Here is a 15,905-nt window from a genome sequence, read left to right as displayed (position 1 = left end):
ATGGCTAATTCTGCAGTAAATCTAAATCAAGAGGTTGGATGGCCTACAGACCTGGACCATTAAAGCAAACCCATAGGCAACATGTCTTCTATTGTCTTTGCAACCATCAATGGCCAGAAACGCCCCCTATCTGACTGTAAGGATTACAGATTTTATATGGTTAATGAAAGCATGCACAATTATATCAGACAGGATATAAACAAAAACTGTATAATGGATTATACAGTACTGCTATGAAGAGTAAGTCAACCACTAACTGATAGGAGTTGGAAAGAAACTTACCCTAAGGGAAGAGTATACAGTAATTGTCTATTACAAAGTTTCTTGCCGCTTCCTCTGAAGGCATCTGGTACTGGCCCCTGTCAGAGACAGGATACTAGCCTAAATGGATTCCTCTTTTGATCTGGTGTGGCAGTTCCTATGACTGTATATTAAAGGCATGATCCTGCACATAGCATCACCACGATCTCCGAAAAAGATTTCAGATGGTCCTAATTCAGAAAAGTATCCTTATTCAGGAAAGGCGTTTAAGCACATACTTTAAGTCCCATTGAAGTCAATGAAACTTAAGCACATGCTTAACTTTAAGCACATATTTAAATGCCTTAATAAATAGGGACCTACATTTATAACCATTATTCCGCATAGTAAGACATTTGCAGGATAGAGCCCTAGGGGAGAAAATGCACTGCCTGAACGAAGCTCAATAAATTAGTAGCTTCTACAAGAATTAAGTCTAATGAAAACAACCCTTTACTGTTTTTTCTCCTTCTAGGGCCAAATAAAAGACAGGTTCAGATTTACTACATTTTACAGCTACTTTGCACTGATACTCATTGAGCTGATCCTTTCGTGTTTTAAAGAAAACCCTCCTTTTTTCTCCCCTGTTAATTCAGATCCTGTAAGTACTATTATATTCCTCTGATTGTATTTGATAGAATTTCTTAGGTGACATGTAAGGGAGATAGTCTCTAGTAGGAGGAGTGTTCGGGTGGCTTGGGCCAGTGTGTCTCAACCTTCTAGGTTGGCAACCCATTACACGAAGTCAAAAATTTTCACAACATGCCTCCCCCGTTATATGTACTAAGATTAAAAATGCAGCAGTAGTAACAGTAATAATCCTGTGTAATTGGTTCATATGTGTGTTTCAAGAGATTGACAGAGAATGCTTGCCCTTGAAGCAAAATTGTGTGCAGGGAGTGGGGGAGCAGATTTCTTTGCTTTATATTATAATAAAATTTTCAACATGTTATGATCCCCCAGTTGAGAAACACTGGTTTAGGAGATTGGTAATGATACATGGAGCCTTTCACCACTAGATGTCTGGTTCAAATCCAGCTCAGAGCAGTTGGTTGTTGAAGATAGATATCAATATTAGAAATACTGAGAATACCGCACCTCATTTATTAAATTGTTATGCAGCAGCAAATATATTTATGAGAATTAAAATGTGATATTAATTGTTCCAAATATTATCTCTGGAGAGATGGACTTCAGTTTGATGGATGTCCTCTTAATGATATGTGAAGCCTTTGGGGTTTTAATTTATTAATAAATGAGCCATTCCTATAGGACTTGAGGATGGATAAGGAATAACCTTATGATAAGACAATAGTGTTGTCTTGAGGTTAAATTGCTTCTCTCTCTCTTTAAGCAGTTTTCATAATTGGATTTATGTTTGAACCAAGCTGGGAGAGAATGCTGAATTATTGAATTAATTTCTGAAACGAACATTTCTGAAAGCAAAGAGTGACATTTCATTTTGTACAAGTGTGATTAAAAAGCAGTATGAGGTGTGGTTGTTAAGGAATGAAAGGAGTCCTGTATGAAATGGAGAACGAAAGAGATCATTTTAAATCATTATTAGCACATAGTGCATAAGTTACCCTCCATGATAGATCAAAAGTGATTAAAATGTGTTTTATCATTTTTGAAGCAGTGTTATTTTAAACTTCTTAATTTTTTTTAATTTAACTTTCTTATAGAATCCATGTCCAGTGTTAAATTCAGGCTTTCTTTCAAAGATGACATTTTGGTGGTTTACAAGGTGAGCATGTCCTTCGGTGCATGCATCCAATGAAGTGAGCTGTAGCTCACGAAAGCTTATGCTCAAATAAATTTTAGTCTCTAAGGTGCCACAAGTTCTCCTTTTCTTTTTATGTCCTTCTAAGGCTTTTATAACCCCAAGGATAACCTCCATTTTTGTTGGCAAAAATACGGGACTTCTGACAACCAAAAATTTCCCTTGTAGTATCCACCAGATAAAGTTACTCGCTTCCTGTTCATTCTTGTGTAATGTTTCCCCTGAGATGTGTCAGGACACCATTGGTAGCAGTGAAAGAGATTTAAAAATCTGTCCATAAAGTGCCAACAAGATTCATAATACTTTTCAGAACTGTAGAGGTGAAACTGAAGAGTGGCCTAATAAACAATATATACAATTTGCGTACTATGCCCTGAAGTGCTAACATACAGCAAGAGAGTTGGTGAGTCATAAGAACATGTTGCACAATGGGATAATATTGCAACCTTTATTCTCCGGGGGGGGGATGTCTTTAATTTCCTGTGGAAGTTTTCATGTACTGTGTTCATAAGGGGATTTTCTGTAGAATAAGGAAAGAAAATCAAGTCATATATGTAACATGACAACTTTCAACAATAGACTTGTTGGTGTTACACATGGGTTGAAGGTGCAAAGTTCAAATCAGGATTCAGATCCAAAGTTTTGGCCCATTCCTGATAGAGAGATGGGCCAACTGCAAAGTTCACATCCAGTCTCAAACTTTCTTTGAGGGTGGTGGCATCTGGGATTTTTGCTTTGGCTTCAGTGATAATAGTTACACTGTCATTAGCAATGTCCACTTATTATCCTATGTGTAAACCCAGTAAGACCATTTCTAATAAAGTGTGTCATATTTGCAAAGCTTCTAAGGGATTTGAATGCTCAACTCCTATTACTAATTAATGGGCATTAGCTGTTTATATGCCCTAGGCAGCTTTAAAAACTTCACCCTAAATATACCATTGAGGAATAATAATTTTCAGTTATATGGGGGGAAAAATCCCATTTTCCTTTGATGGTTTATGGTCTCTTGATTTTTATACTTCATTCAGCTCAGACAGTGACTCTCGACTAGTTATTTTAACTTCCTAACACTTCACCATTCTCATGCAGTATACAGTTCAACTCAAACACTTCTGGAGGTGGTTTCATTATTCATCACAATTCTTTAAATTGTTTTTGTTGACTTTTAAAAAAAATCATGACAATATTTCTATAATATATTGGGTTTTTAAAATATTGTTTATTAACTAAACCTAAACGTGGAACCTAAACTATCTGACCTCCTTTCCCTGCGTTTGTAACTCAGTTTTTGCTTTAGGATCTAATTATCACTTTTGGTTTAGAGAGAGATTCCTTTTACTTTTGTTAGCTAAGTGGTATTGAAGTTTCTAATGTTAATAAATGCCTTTAATTTTATCAGCCAAATGGATTTGGAACTATTATTTTTATATTCATACAGCATGGCAATTCTTGGTTATAAGAGGCCTCTGGAAGATAAAGACTTATGGTCGCTGAATAAAGAAGATACCTCCAGTGTAATTGTACAACAGCTGCATAAAGAGTGGGATAAACAAAAAGACGAACGGAAACAGTAGGTACTTCCACATTTTAGCAAACCGAGATTGATCTCTAAATTGTCTATACGTTAAAAATGAGTCCTGCTCTGAAAAGGGACAAAGGTCTGGTCTACACTACAATGTTGCTCCTGCTGATGTAAGTTTCCCACTACACAGATCTAATAACTTCTCCTCCGCGAGAGGTGCAACACTTAGGTCAATGTAGTTAGGATGACTCAGTGTCTGTGTAGACACTGCATTACTTACATTTCCTGTTGGCTATCAGCCTCTCATGGGGCTCACAGCTGGAGCCCCTCTACCCCGGTACTAACAGCTAGGGCTGTTGGCCTCAGGGCGGGGGATGCTCCAGCTGTCAGTGTCCCACAATGCCCCCACACAATTAAGTTGGTGGAAGCTCTCCTGGTGAAGATGTGCACCACCGACAGACGGTGCGTGTGTGGACGTGAACCACCGTGGTAATTGCAATCTAACTTGGGTTGACTTAATTTTGTAGTGTAGACAAGACGTATGTAAAACGGCCACCTACTAACTCAACCAATCTGTTTTCCAGAAGTATTAAGTCACGTGTGCTTGCTTTAATACACTTTTACTCCTGTTAGCACTGCAGAACCAACATGCTTATGAGAAAGTGAGTTGCAGTCTTCTCTGGCTCAGACATCACCTGTAGAATTGCTAAGTTAGGTATAAGTGCAGAATCTCCACTGCTGGTGGTGTGTGAGCCAAAAGGACCAGGCAGAGTTTGCAAGGATGGCAATTTGCGTGGGGGAAGATTTCCTTACTCAGAACTGAGCAGACTTCATCTGGAATCTCTGAGAGACAATAGAGCTGGCGCCTGACGATCTCATTCTGAATCAATTTTCAGAGTAGACTTTATGTGCATCTTCAGAAACAAAAGGAATCCCCACACACACGCGCATGAGACTTTCACATCTCACACCACCTTCAGCCTTTGAATAAGCTCCTGGGGTGAGGAATAAGGAACTAGGGATGAGATGTTTAGCACAGCTTCTCACTTACAACTAGTAATAACAAGGTTTTAAAAAATGACCAACATTGCTTATGAAAGAGGCCCCTGCTCCCAGCGAAGTTAGTGGCAGAATTCTCCTTGTCTTCACGGGCAGCCAGCATCAGGCTTGGCCTTTGCATGTAGTTCACACACTAGATGAGATGTCCTTTCAATCTCACATTTTGTCCTAATCTGATCTAAGAGGACAATTATTTGTTGTGACTGTGTCTCTCTCAACCACTGACTGGTGTCAGAAAGCACTGCTAAATAAATAGATCTCACTGAGGATGTGCTTATAGCCAGAAACGTCAATAAGTGGGTCCTTCATTTCCATTTCCTCTAATTGTGGATCTATTTCTTCTCTGGACAGAGGTTTTCCTCTGTTTCCCTGTTCCATGCAATCATGCCAAGTTGGAAAGCCCCCATTATGGGTTAATAGTATTAATACTCGTAATAGTATTTTTGGCAGGGTTAAATGTGATGGGGGAGTTTTTGCTTTGCAGCTGCGATTTGAAGAGCTTCCAGTACTAACACCACTGGCTGTTCGGTTCTTTTAATAACTTGTCTATTTTTATGGAAGGGTGTAACGTGCATTATGTGGCATCTGGCCTCTTGGTGCATGGACATAAACCCAACTTCGTCCTAATGAGATTTGTGTAATGAGGGCAAACAGTTTACAGAGACATGTAGGGCCCAGCAGAACTTCCATTCTGAAACCATGCCTGGGGTTTTGTCAAAAAGTTCATTGTGTTTTGAGATTCTTTCAAGCAAACCCAGGCCAGTTTGCTGTGAACTTGGACGGAATTTCTGGTCCGTGTTACCAACTGGTAAAACTTGGTGGTAAAGGCACTAGTGATTCTGAAATGCAGGATACATCTGCACAGCAGCTGGGAGATATAATTCCAGTAGGGGCAGACGTACACATACTAGTTCTGCTCAAGCTCACAGACAGCAGCATGGGCTAGGTGCCTGAGTATAGTCCTGCCTGACTCTCTGGATATGTACTCAGGTAGCTAGCCCAAGCTGCCATCTGTGTCACCATGGCCATGCAGCTATTTTAGGCGGCTAGCCCAGGTCTCTCTCCCCTAGCTGGGAATTATCTCCCAGCTGCTGTATAGACATACCCTCAGAGGGGGTGCAAGTGAACTAAAGCAAAAGAGAACCTTCCAGGAACCTCCCCCTGCCCAAAATCACTGAGTTTCATATAGCTGTAAAACAGCTAATGTGGGGTGGCTACACTTACCTTATACGGATTAGCAGACGCTCCTAGTTGCTCTGTATCCAGCTCCACCAATGTTAACAGCATTGGGAGCCCATGTATAGACAGACTGGTGGCTCCCATCCATGTTTTTAATGCTGTGTCAATTAGACCTGCTCTGAGAAGGGTTATATGACAGTGTATTAAAAATGATATGGCAGACGGGTACATCTACATTAGAGTGCCACACTCGGGGAGCTGAAGGGGGGCTGGAAATGTCCCTACCATACACAGGGCAGCATTATAAATCAAATAAATTGTGTTTGGCTGGCATAAGCAGAGCCTCAACTTTATAGAGAACTGTGTTTGTTTCTCACATTCCTATTGTTCCTATCCATCGGGGTGTGAAACTTTTGCATTTTGGGTCATGGCTTTCTCCTCAATGAGTCTAACTGAGGGGTTCTCAAACTGGGGGTCGGGACCCCTCAGGGGGTCACAAGGTTCTTACGGGGGGGTTGAGTGTCAGCCCCCACTCCAAACCCCGCTTTGCCTCCAGCATTTATAATGGTGGTAAATATATAAAAAATGTTTTTAATTTATAAAGAGGGGTCACACTCAGAGGCTTGCTATGTGAAAGGGGTCACCGGTACAAAAGTTTGAGAACCATAGCTGTTAACCAGCTCTGTAAATGGACTATAAGAGAGGAATGAGGATTTAAGTTTTAGCTATAATAATAATAATAATAATAAAAAGAATTGAAAATAGGATATTATCATTTGCATCTGTGCTCCCTGGGTGTGCTTCAAGTCCTGCATGTTTGCTTTACTGACAAAAATATAGTTTTGCTACTATCCAAGCTACAGAGCCAATCTGGCTGTGGGAGACGGAGCTGGCATCTATTCAACCTCGTGTCAGCAAAACCATTAGTTCTTACGATCTAATTGCAGAATCTTTCCAACTGGGGAGGGATGATGTCTGACACAGAGGGCGTGTCTGCACTGACCGTTAAAGGTGTGTGTTTTCCTGTGGTATAACTAATGCATATTAGCTATCTTGCTATAAAAACACAGTTAAGAAAAGCCCCGGAGTTTCACTGCAGCGTTAAATAAGTGCAGTCCACCCTGGGTGGGAAGATAATGCTGATCTCACCTAGCTCCTTCCTGATAAACACCACAAGTGCATTGTCTCAACTTAATATTTTACAGCGAGATAACTATTGCAAGTTTGTTTATCTTGCTTTAAAACCCTTTCTGCTGCCTTTTCAGGCAGTGAAGGGAAAGCCAGAGAGAACTCATCATGGTTTTTCAGATCCTTTTGCTGAGTTTACAGTGCTGGTAGCCCCCTCCCCCTGAAAAAAACCAAAGTGTGTTGCTTGCAAACTGAGCAAATCAAACCTGGCAGATACTGAGCGAGAGAATGAACTGTGAAACCCAGTGAACTATTTTCAACAAACAATTTATTTGTCTGATTTAGCCTTTATTTTCTGTTCACAAATGGTCTGCGAATACATCAGAATTTCCACAGTTTTGTTCAAGGAGTGATGTATGTGAACACATTTCTGCCTCTGGACTCTTTGTCACTTTGAAAATCTGTGGCCTGTTCAAATTTCAGACCTTAGCTATCTCCAAAAAAAAACTACTCAGTCTTTGGAAAAAGTCAAAAAGCCCCGGTCCTGATGTTATTAACAAAAGAGGTTAATTCAAAACTAACATCTCAGTCATGGCTTCTCCCAGTGTTCTTTTCCTGTCCTTCCTTGTAGCTGATCCTAACATCCAGGAGGCTTCACCACCTGCGTTACATTCAGGATGGAGTTTGATAAGCCAGAATTGCTTCAGTGAGACAGCACAGTTCCAGCACCTGCTGATGGGGGGAGAGGGGCAGCAAAAAATCCTGCCAACCTGTTCTGAGAGAGTTGAGTGAGAGTATCATAGAAGATGGGATTTCCAACAGCACCTAGGGGAATTAGGCACCCAACTCTCCATTGAAAGTCAGTGCATGGTGGATGCCTGACTCCCTTAGGTGCTTCTGAAAATCCCACCCAGAGTCTCAGATAATATTATCATAATAAATGCATCACACGTTTCATCAGTAGCTCTCAATGTTTTGCAAAGGGAGTATCATTACTCCCAGTTTTACAGATTGGGGGAACTGAGGCACAGACGGGTGAGGTGACTTGCACAAGGTTACCCAACATGCCAGTGGCAGAGCCAGGAATAGAACCCAAATCTCTTGCGTTCTAGCTTGAGGCTCTATTCACTAGGTCGCACAGCCGCCATAGTGCTCCTGAGTTCTTGCCATAATTGTTTGTTTCATACCCTTAGGAAAGAAGAGGTGGCATACGTGAAGACATCTAACCATATGCTGAACCATGTTGTTGATGGCCCAGAGGAGGCAGAAGTTCTGATCCGGGATAAGAGGCAGCATAAAGAGCCTTCCTTCCTCAAAGCATTGCTAAGAACCTTTGGCTCATACTTCTTGATCGGCTCTTTCTACAAGCTGCTCCAAGATCTGCTTTCTTTCATCAACCCTCAGTTGTTAAGGTTGGTTTCTCCTATCAGTCGTTTTTACCTCCAGTGCTCATGAACTCTTTGCGTCAGAGATGAGCATGCTTCTTGAAGTGCATTATTTTCCCCACACAGTGTTGCGTGTGCACACGCTGCAGCTTTCGTCGTGAAATGACAAAAGGTGGCCATTCTTCCTTGTGTACTAAAAGGGAAATCAGACAGGCCTCACTGGGACACCTACAAATAAAAGACCCATAAATTGGGCATGGCCAAAGTGCTGCCTTGGGCTAAAAAATGGCCTATTGCCTTCTGAGTGGCAGCCTAAAGTAGTTTATTCTTTATTCTGCTGAGGAGTATCCGCAGCCAGGCAGGCAGAGCACTGCATGCTGGGACCAGTAGTTTTTGCATGCCTGATGCCTATATCGATGAAGGCACCTACAATATACCTTATTGGATACAAATGAACTGTGACCCTTAGACACCTGGCAAGTGGCCAGTGTAGCTCTTGGCTGGGTCAGGTTTGGGAGTTCCTGCCTTATATGTAGATTTATTCTAGTCAGAACCAAGGCCTTGGGCATTCTCAAAGGTGTTGCAGTGGTGAGAACATGGGGTGGCGTGAATACATTTTCCAGAAAAAGGAAATGATCAGCTACAAGAAGGAAGGTCCTTGCCGAGAAGCGGCATCAGTAGCACCTTTCCTGCCTTCCCTTGCACTCTCCTTACATGGAGTAAGGCTCATAAAAATACTTTGCTGTTTGTCTCCCTGAAAGATTGGCTCCTCCAGCCCAAGTCATGAAAGGGCTGTGCGTCTTTGTAAAGTGGTATCTCAGTTCCCTTTCTGTGTTGATTTATTCATGTGGCACAAAGCCCACCAGCTCATTAACTAGGAAGAATGTCGTGATGGAAATACCAGAGTTGCAGGGAATAGCAGTTGCATTCCATCAAGCAATCATTTTTTGCTCTCGATCTTTAAAAGACGCACCGACATTTTAAATGCTTATGGAAAGAATAGTGGAGAATGGATTAAGGCTTTAAATGAAGGTGGGGTGGAAAAAGACTAGGTCATGTGGTATAAAAACCTCTGTTAAAATAATGCTTTGTGTGGAGCTGTCTTCTGAGATCCTACTGATATGTAAGTGCTTTGTATAATGCACAAAAACTTGTTACACAGAGGAGGACCCAACCCACTATATCTGCATGTTGTAGTTTACAACATATCTCCTTTCCAAGCCTTGGGGGAAGAGGAGAGCGCTAGCAGGCTTTTAAGGGGAAAGTGGTTTAAATGTCATTATATCCTGGGAGCTTCTCAAACTTATATCAATTCATAGACCAGTTTAATGTCCTGATCGATGATATCTCAAGGCACACTGCCGTGCATTCATGTAAGCATCTAAACTCTTGTGAGCAGCCTCAGGAAATTTGTTTCTAGCAGCTGGAAAAAGCAGGGCTGTTTCGCAAGCTTTGATGCATGTAAAACAATAGTTTTGTATTTCCAGAAAGATCACTAGGTCACATGCTGGAAGAGCTTTTACAGAGCTCCCCACCTAGTGTGCCTCAGTCCGCTGATGCTGCCTGGAGCTGCTCAGGGGAAGGTGGGTTTTGGGCCAAAAAGGAATGTTAACCCTGGCCTCCATTCTTTTGCAACAAGTGATTTGGGACCTGATCCTTAGCTTTTGCAAACCGTCACTGAAGTCCCTGGAGCTATGCCAGTTCACACCAGCTGGTGCTCTGGCCCTTTGAATGAAATCATAGGTCCCACTTTCCTCTGATTTAAAAAAAGGCAGAATTATTGTGGCAGAACTTAATTATCTGAATCATAGTGCCAGATCCACTTTACGTGGCTAGTAACCTGAAATTGGAAATGCAGTTACTGGTGTTATTGTGCATTACTTGATATTTTCTGCTTATTAGCCATATCTTTACCATGCAGGCCTCACTGGGAAAGCAATTGTGTGTAGTAGAAGTCAAGGGTTATTAATGAAGATAAATGGCTAGTTTAATGGCACCACCATTTAGCTAAAAGGTAGATGTGAACGTCAGGTCTTTAGGGATACATCTAGGAGAATGGGGTTTGGAGCCTATTTCCCTGAGGGAAAAGCCAGCCCGAGGCACTGGTGGTCCAGGAGTTTGAAGAAGGTTAAGATGAGGTGATGGTTTGACTATGATCTGCTGTGATGGAGTTTTGGAGGAGATGAATTAAAAACAATTAGAGACACACTCCAGACTTGTGGGGTAATTGAATGATTGTCTTCTGCCAGAGGGGCAGAGTTAGCTGGGGATCCATTAGCCCCTTGGCATTTGTAAGTAGGCTGAGGGAGCTCAGCTGGGAGAGAGCTGCAGGAGAACCAGGGCTCTCCAGCAAAGATGGAGTCACAGTGAGTGAAATAGACTCTTGTCTGTGAAGGCCTGGAGGTAGGACTTGGAAGACATAGAAAAGATTGCTGGGGGAAGCTGCTGGCATCCCTGTAGAAGGAATGCAGTGAGAAAACCCTGAGAAGAAGCAGTGGGTAGCAGCACAATTAGCTCAAAAAGGACAGAAGCCGGGTTTGTTTTGGAATGTTGGTGTTGACTGTTTGATTGGACTGTCAAAACCTCAGAAGGGGACTGAACTTCCCGAGGGCCAGGCCACAGAAGACCCAGATGGAGACACGCTATTGTGGGCCATGGAAGTGGCTGCTAGTGGGGGCATTAGAGATGTGTCCCTGTAATGCCGTAACCTGACAGTAGGGAGTGCTCTTAGGGTGAGTATAGTCTCCTACACCTGCCTTATGTAGAAGACAGGCTGGTGTCCCACTGCATGCGTCACTCAGCTCGTGACTACATAGAGCTACTTAGATAGACAGGCCAGATAGGGAACAGCGCATTATAGAGGCTGGAGCTCAGCAGAGCCTGATGTTCTGCCTTGTATTCCCTCTCTTACTAGTTAGTTCACAACTGGGCTTTCTCCCTGGCAAGACCTAATGTTTAGCTGTTGTATCTAATGTTATTTGAATAAAGCCATAATATAACTTGTAACCAGGAGAATTTTTTGTCATTTGTGAGAAAAGGGAATATGTAGCAGCCTGCTATAAATAAGAGAAGCTGTGTGTTATGTTATGACCCATTAATCTCTCTCCTTGTTTTGTTTTTCTTCCCCAACTTTCTTAAAAACAGCATATTAATTGGCTTCATTAAGGATAAAGATGCCCCATCCTGGTGGGGATTTTTGATTGCAGCTTTGATGTTTTTCTCTGCCGTGCTGCAGACTATAATACTTCACCAACATTTCCAGTACTGCTTTGTTACTGGGATGAGGCTGAGAACTGGCATCACTGGGATGATATACAGAAAGGTAAGAGTGGAAGCATGTAATTGGTCAATGTAACTATATATAGCCAAGGAGGAGTGATCTTAACCATTAGACAATGAGGAGAGGATCGGCCCATGATTATGGGGAGAAAGCAGTCTCTTGGAAAATAAAATGAATGCTCAGTGTTCTAACATGCCTCACTGCACCTTAAAGTACTTTCAGAAAGTAGCAGCTGAGTGTGCGTGTGTTGTTGCATCACCAAACATGGCACAGTCAAATACTAGTTTTATTTAAATATTCAGAATCAAGGGGTGCATCCTTAATGTGTTTTGACTATCTCAGAAAATAATTGTATCTAATAAAGAGCATCATGTACTGATCAAGATGGAGGAGCTCAAAACAAAATAAATCTCATGAAATGTTATTCTCCAAATGAATTAAAGGATTAATTTAATTGTTTTATTGCTACTGAAGAAGTATCTTCTGAGGTTATCTGGCTTTCCTATTCCCTGAGGATTTATTATCTGCATTTCTCCGCATGTGTCTAAGATTGATAATCGTCAGGGTCTCTCACTTTTCAGTCCTTGGTCATCACAAACTCAGCAAAGCGCTCCTCTACTGTTGGAGAAATTGTCAACTTGATGTCAGTGGATGCCCAGCGGTTCATGGATTTGGTGACTTTCCTGAACATGTTATGGTCGGCTCCGCTTCAGATTTGTCTAGCTTTATACTTCCTCTGGCAGGTACAGGAACCATCACATTTGTCAGAGTTTTTATTTCAGTGACATGCGGACTGGTTTTTGTTTGTTGACTTCTCCACCATTTTCAGAAACCTCCTCTCATTCTGTCTTGTTTTGGCATAGACTGATTGATTGATACCAATTTACCAAATTAATTAATCTCTTAATTACTGCCACATACTGTGGTTTGTCGTATACAACCTATGGTTCATAACAGAGTTCCCAGCAGCTGATGCAAATGACTTTCTATATGTATTAGTGAGGGCTGAATACATATGGTACAAACATTACTGAGGAAATGAAATCTGTACAGCTATCCTACAGTAGACAGTAAATATTATGCTTCCTAAGGAAATGTGCAAAACACTAAGTATGGACCAAATTCCACCCTACTATAAATAGTTTAAATACCACGCCATTTGCTTCAGTGAAGTTGCATCCACTTCAACCAAGGTGGGAAACTATCCTTATGTGTGTATAAAGCATTGACTTCCATCCACTTGAAATGTTTTCCTTAATGCTAATTGAATGTTTTTAATTTGTAAGACAGTGGCTCCAAGCCGAATGCCCCATCTGAGATCAGGACCCCTTGTGCCAGGTGCTGTACAGATACATACTTGCAGTCTAAAGAGACAAGACAGATAAGGGGTAGGGAAACTGAAGGATTATTAGTCCAACTTTACACATAGGGAAACTGAGGCACAGAGCAATTAAGTGATTCATTAACAGAGGACGTTGGGGCAGAGGCAGGAATACAATCCAGGACTCCCAAGTCCCAGTTCTGTGCCATACTCACAAGACTATCCTTCCTCTCTAATGCTGCATCTTCTGCCCATGTAAAACTGCAGTGTACCACCGTTGAAATGAATAGGAGTTCTGCATGGAAATCAGTGGCATGGTATGGACAGCGGATGTTTTGTGGCTGGTGGTTATGTGCAATTTGAGCAGCATGGAGTATGTGCAGATGTCGGCTCTGAAATAAATTTGTTTTTCCTGCATTTGATTGAATAAATGTGTCCTGGATGAGTGGACTTTGGGCTGTTACACCCTTTAGAGCAGTGGTCACCAACTGGTTGATCACGATCGACTGGTCGATCCTAGTCAATCGCAATCTCCAGCATGGCTGCCATTAAGGCAGACTCCCTACCCTGGCCCCACACTGCTTCCGGAAGCAGCTAGTGTGGCCCCGGTGGTGGGAGGGCAGGAGTGTCCTTTTGTGCACTGCTTTTGTGTCCTTTGTGCACTGCTCCTACCTGCAAGCACTGCCCCCTCAGCTCCCATTGGCTGGGAGAGCTGCAGGGGGTGGTGCTTGCAGAGAGGGGCAGCGCGTGGAGCCACGTGCCCCCTGCACCTTCCTTCCCCCCTGGGGCCACAGGCGTGTGTTGGCCCCTTCCGGGAGCGGTGTGGAGAGGTGCAGAAGGGGGCTCCGGGCTGGGGCAAAGTGATCTTGGGTAAAAATGTTGGAGACCACTGCTTTAGAGATTTTCTCTTTCTTAGTGCTGTAAAATAATCTACCTTTGGGGTACATACCGACATAATGAGCCACTAGTGACTTTGTAGCATTTTATGACCAAATACTGAGACAGATTCCATGACTCGGGCTGAGGATGCAATCCCTCATGTATTAACATTCAGGGTGATTGAGGTTTTTTTTTTTTTCAATTGCAGTTCCCTATATCAGAGAAAAGTCAGGGGAAATCGCCCTCCTTCTAGGTTCTCCATTCCCTGCCTGTAAATATTGGGTATCTTTTCATATATGGACTGTATTTTCTTTTTTATGAGGTTTGTGGTGGTGGTGGTTTCTACATCTGTTAAGATGCTGTATTTGCATTAGTCCACTGCTGTATTCCCCTTCCACCAGGAGCAATTTCACAAATAAATTGCAGGAGCTCTCAGATGTCATCAATGCTAGTTTAGTACTGGTAGCTCCTGATCAATACTGTGATCTAGACTATACAACAAGAAGAGGGGAAGCAGAGTCAGAACTCCACAGTGGGAGGGTGGAAATTCATACTGTCATTTCAAATACGTATTAGTGAAGCAATGCCTTACTCTTTACCAAACCCAGCTTCTTTCAGCGCTATCTACCGGAGATGACCTCATTTCACAGAGAGCAATAACTTGCATTGTCTCTTTTCCCATCAAGACTTTAGGACCTTCTGTGTTGGCAGGGGTTGCAGTGATGATCTTACTAATTCCATTGAATGCTGCAATTGCTATAAAAACCAGAGCGTTCCAGGTAGGTAACGTTAAGGATAGTCCATAACCCAAGGTGGTGGCTCTTCTAGAAAAGTGGAAGGAGTCACAGTCTTTTTAGTGCCTACATCAAAAGTGCAATGTGTTTGTGTATGTTGGATGGGATGCTGTCAGTCAAAAGAATCATGAATGGGACTTTTCAGTATCATCCAGTGTTGGCTTAACTCTGTTGCTCCCATTGAAGTCAATGATCGTTTTATCACTGATTTCCATAGGAGCAGAGTGCAGCCAACGCTTTTGAAAATCCCACTCCATATTTTTCTTTTTACATTCCTTCCCTGTGTTACTACAAATAACTCTGATTCAACTTCATGAATCTTTAAAATCTGATGTTACTTTTCTCCATTGATGTTGCTTGCGTCCTGTTTTGCATTTCACTATGCTTGAATATTGAAGCTGGACAGGTCATTTTTTATTACATTCTCTGACACAAGCCAAATGCTATTATGTTTGAGTTGCAAGCACTTCAGGGGAGTGTTTTAAAAGAAGTCATTGAAACATAAAAACAAAACTTTCTCTCCTTTTTTTTTTTTTTTTAAACAACCAAATCTGCATTGCAGGCCTCAGGTGCTTGAGAGAATCCCTTGTAAGAGGCTCTTTGATTTGACTTTAGATCAAAGCCATAGAGGAAATGAAAGGGGCCCTGAAGGAAGCTTGGGCGAGTAATTAATGAGCCGGGCCTCCAAGGCTGGATCCTTCTGTGGGATCAGGGCCACAAAAAGGACAAATGTATACAGAAGATTAGGCTATTATTTTGTTTGCTTTGAGTAAATAAGAACAAATATAAGAGCTTTTCTTAGTGACAGACAGAGGCTGTTAGCCAGACTGAGTCCTGATTAAATCGTTGCACGTTCTCTACAGGTTCTCATCTCTTACCATGCGTGAGCTAAACTGAACAAGTTTCATTTTAGTTAGTGCTAACGATTTTAATACTAATGGAGATTGCACTAATAATTTAAATAGACAGTTCTCCTCACAGGCCTTCCCTAGGCAAGCAAGAAAATTGAGAGCTTGAACAATTCACTGTTCAAGCGAAAGATGTGCAGAATGATGCCAGGTGCTCTTCCAAGCAACCTCCAGTCTGATGGGGACCTCTACTGGGACAAGAGGATAATTCCCTCATCTCTATACCCATTCACTTGGTGGCCTCTATTGAGAGTGCCTAGAAAGAGGGCAGAGGTGTTAGTGTACTTGTGCTGTGGATTTCTGTCCTCCGTGGTAGAAATTAAAACTGCCCGCTCATTTCTTGTAGACCATTGGACAGTCAACA

At 42.0% G+C, this 15,905-nt stretch overlaps 1 protein-coding gene across 1 annotated transcript in view; it reads left to right on the top strand.

The window, feature by feature from the left end:
- ABCC3 (ATP binding cassette subfamily C member 3) overlaps positions 1-15,905 on the top strand; it is a 76,846-nt gene that overhangs the window by 30,686 nt on the left and 30,255 nt on the right. The window contains 7 exon segments of the mRNA XM_043497606.1: positions 776-901; positions 1,986-2,047; positions 3,525-3,656; positions 8,168-8,386; positions 11,504-11,681; positions 12,221-12,382; positions 14,526-14,618. Coding sequence (XP_043353541.1) covers positions 776-901; positions 1,986-2,047; positions 3,525-3,656; positions 8,168-8,386; positions 11,504-11,681; positions 12,221-12,382; positions 14,526-14,618 — 972 coding nt within the window.

Source organism: Dermochelys coriacea, chromosome 14 (genome assembly GCF_009764565.3).
Source record: "Dermochelys coriacea isolate rDerCor1 chromosome 14, rDerCor1.pri.v4, whole genome shotgun sequence".
In the NCBI taxonomy this organism is placed as follows: domain Eukaryota; kingdom Metazoa; phylum Chordata; order Testudines; family Dermochelyidae; genus Dermochelys; species Dermochelys coriacea.
Note: the sequence above shows the minus strand (reverse complement) of the source record. Positions and strands in the feature narration are given on the sequence as shown.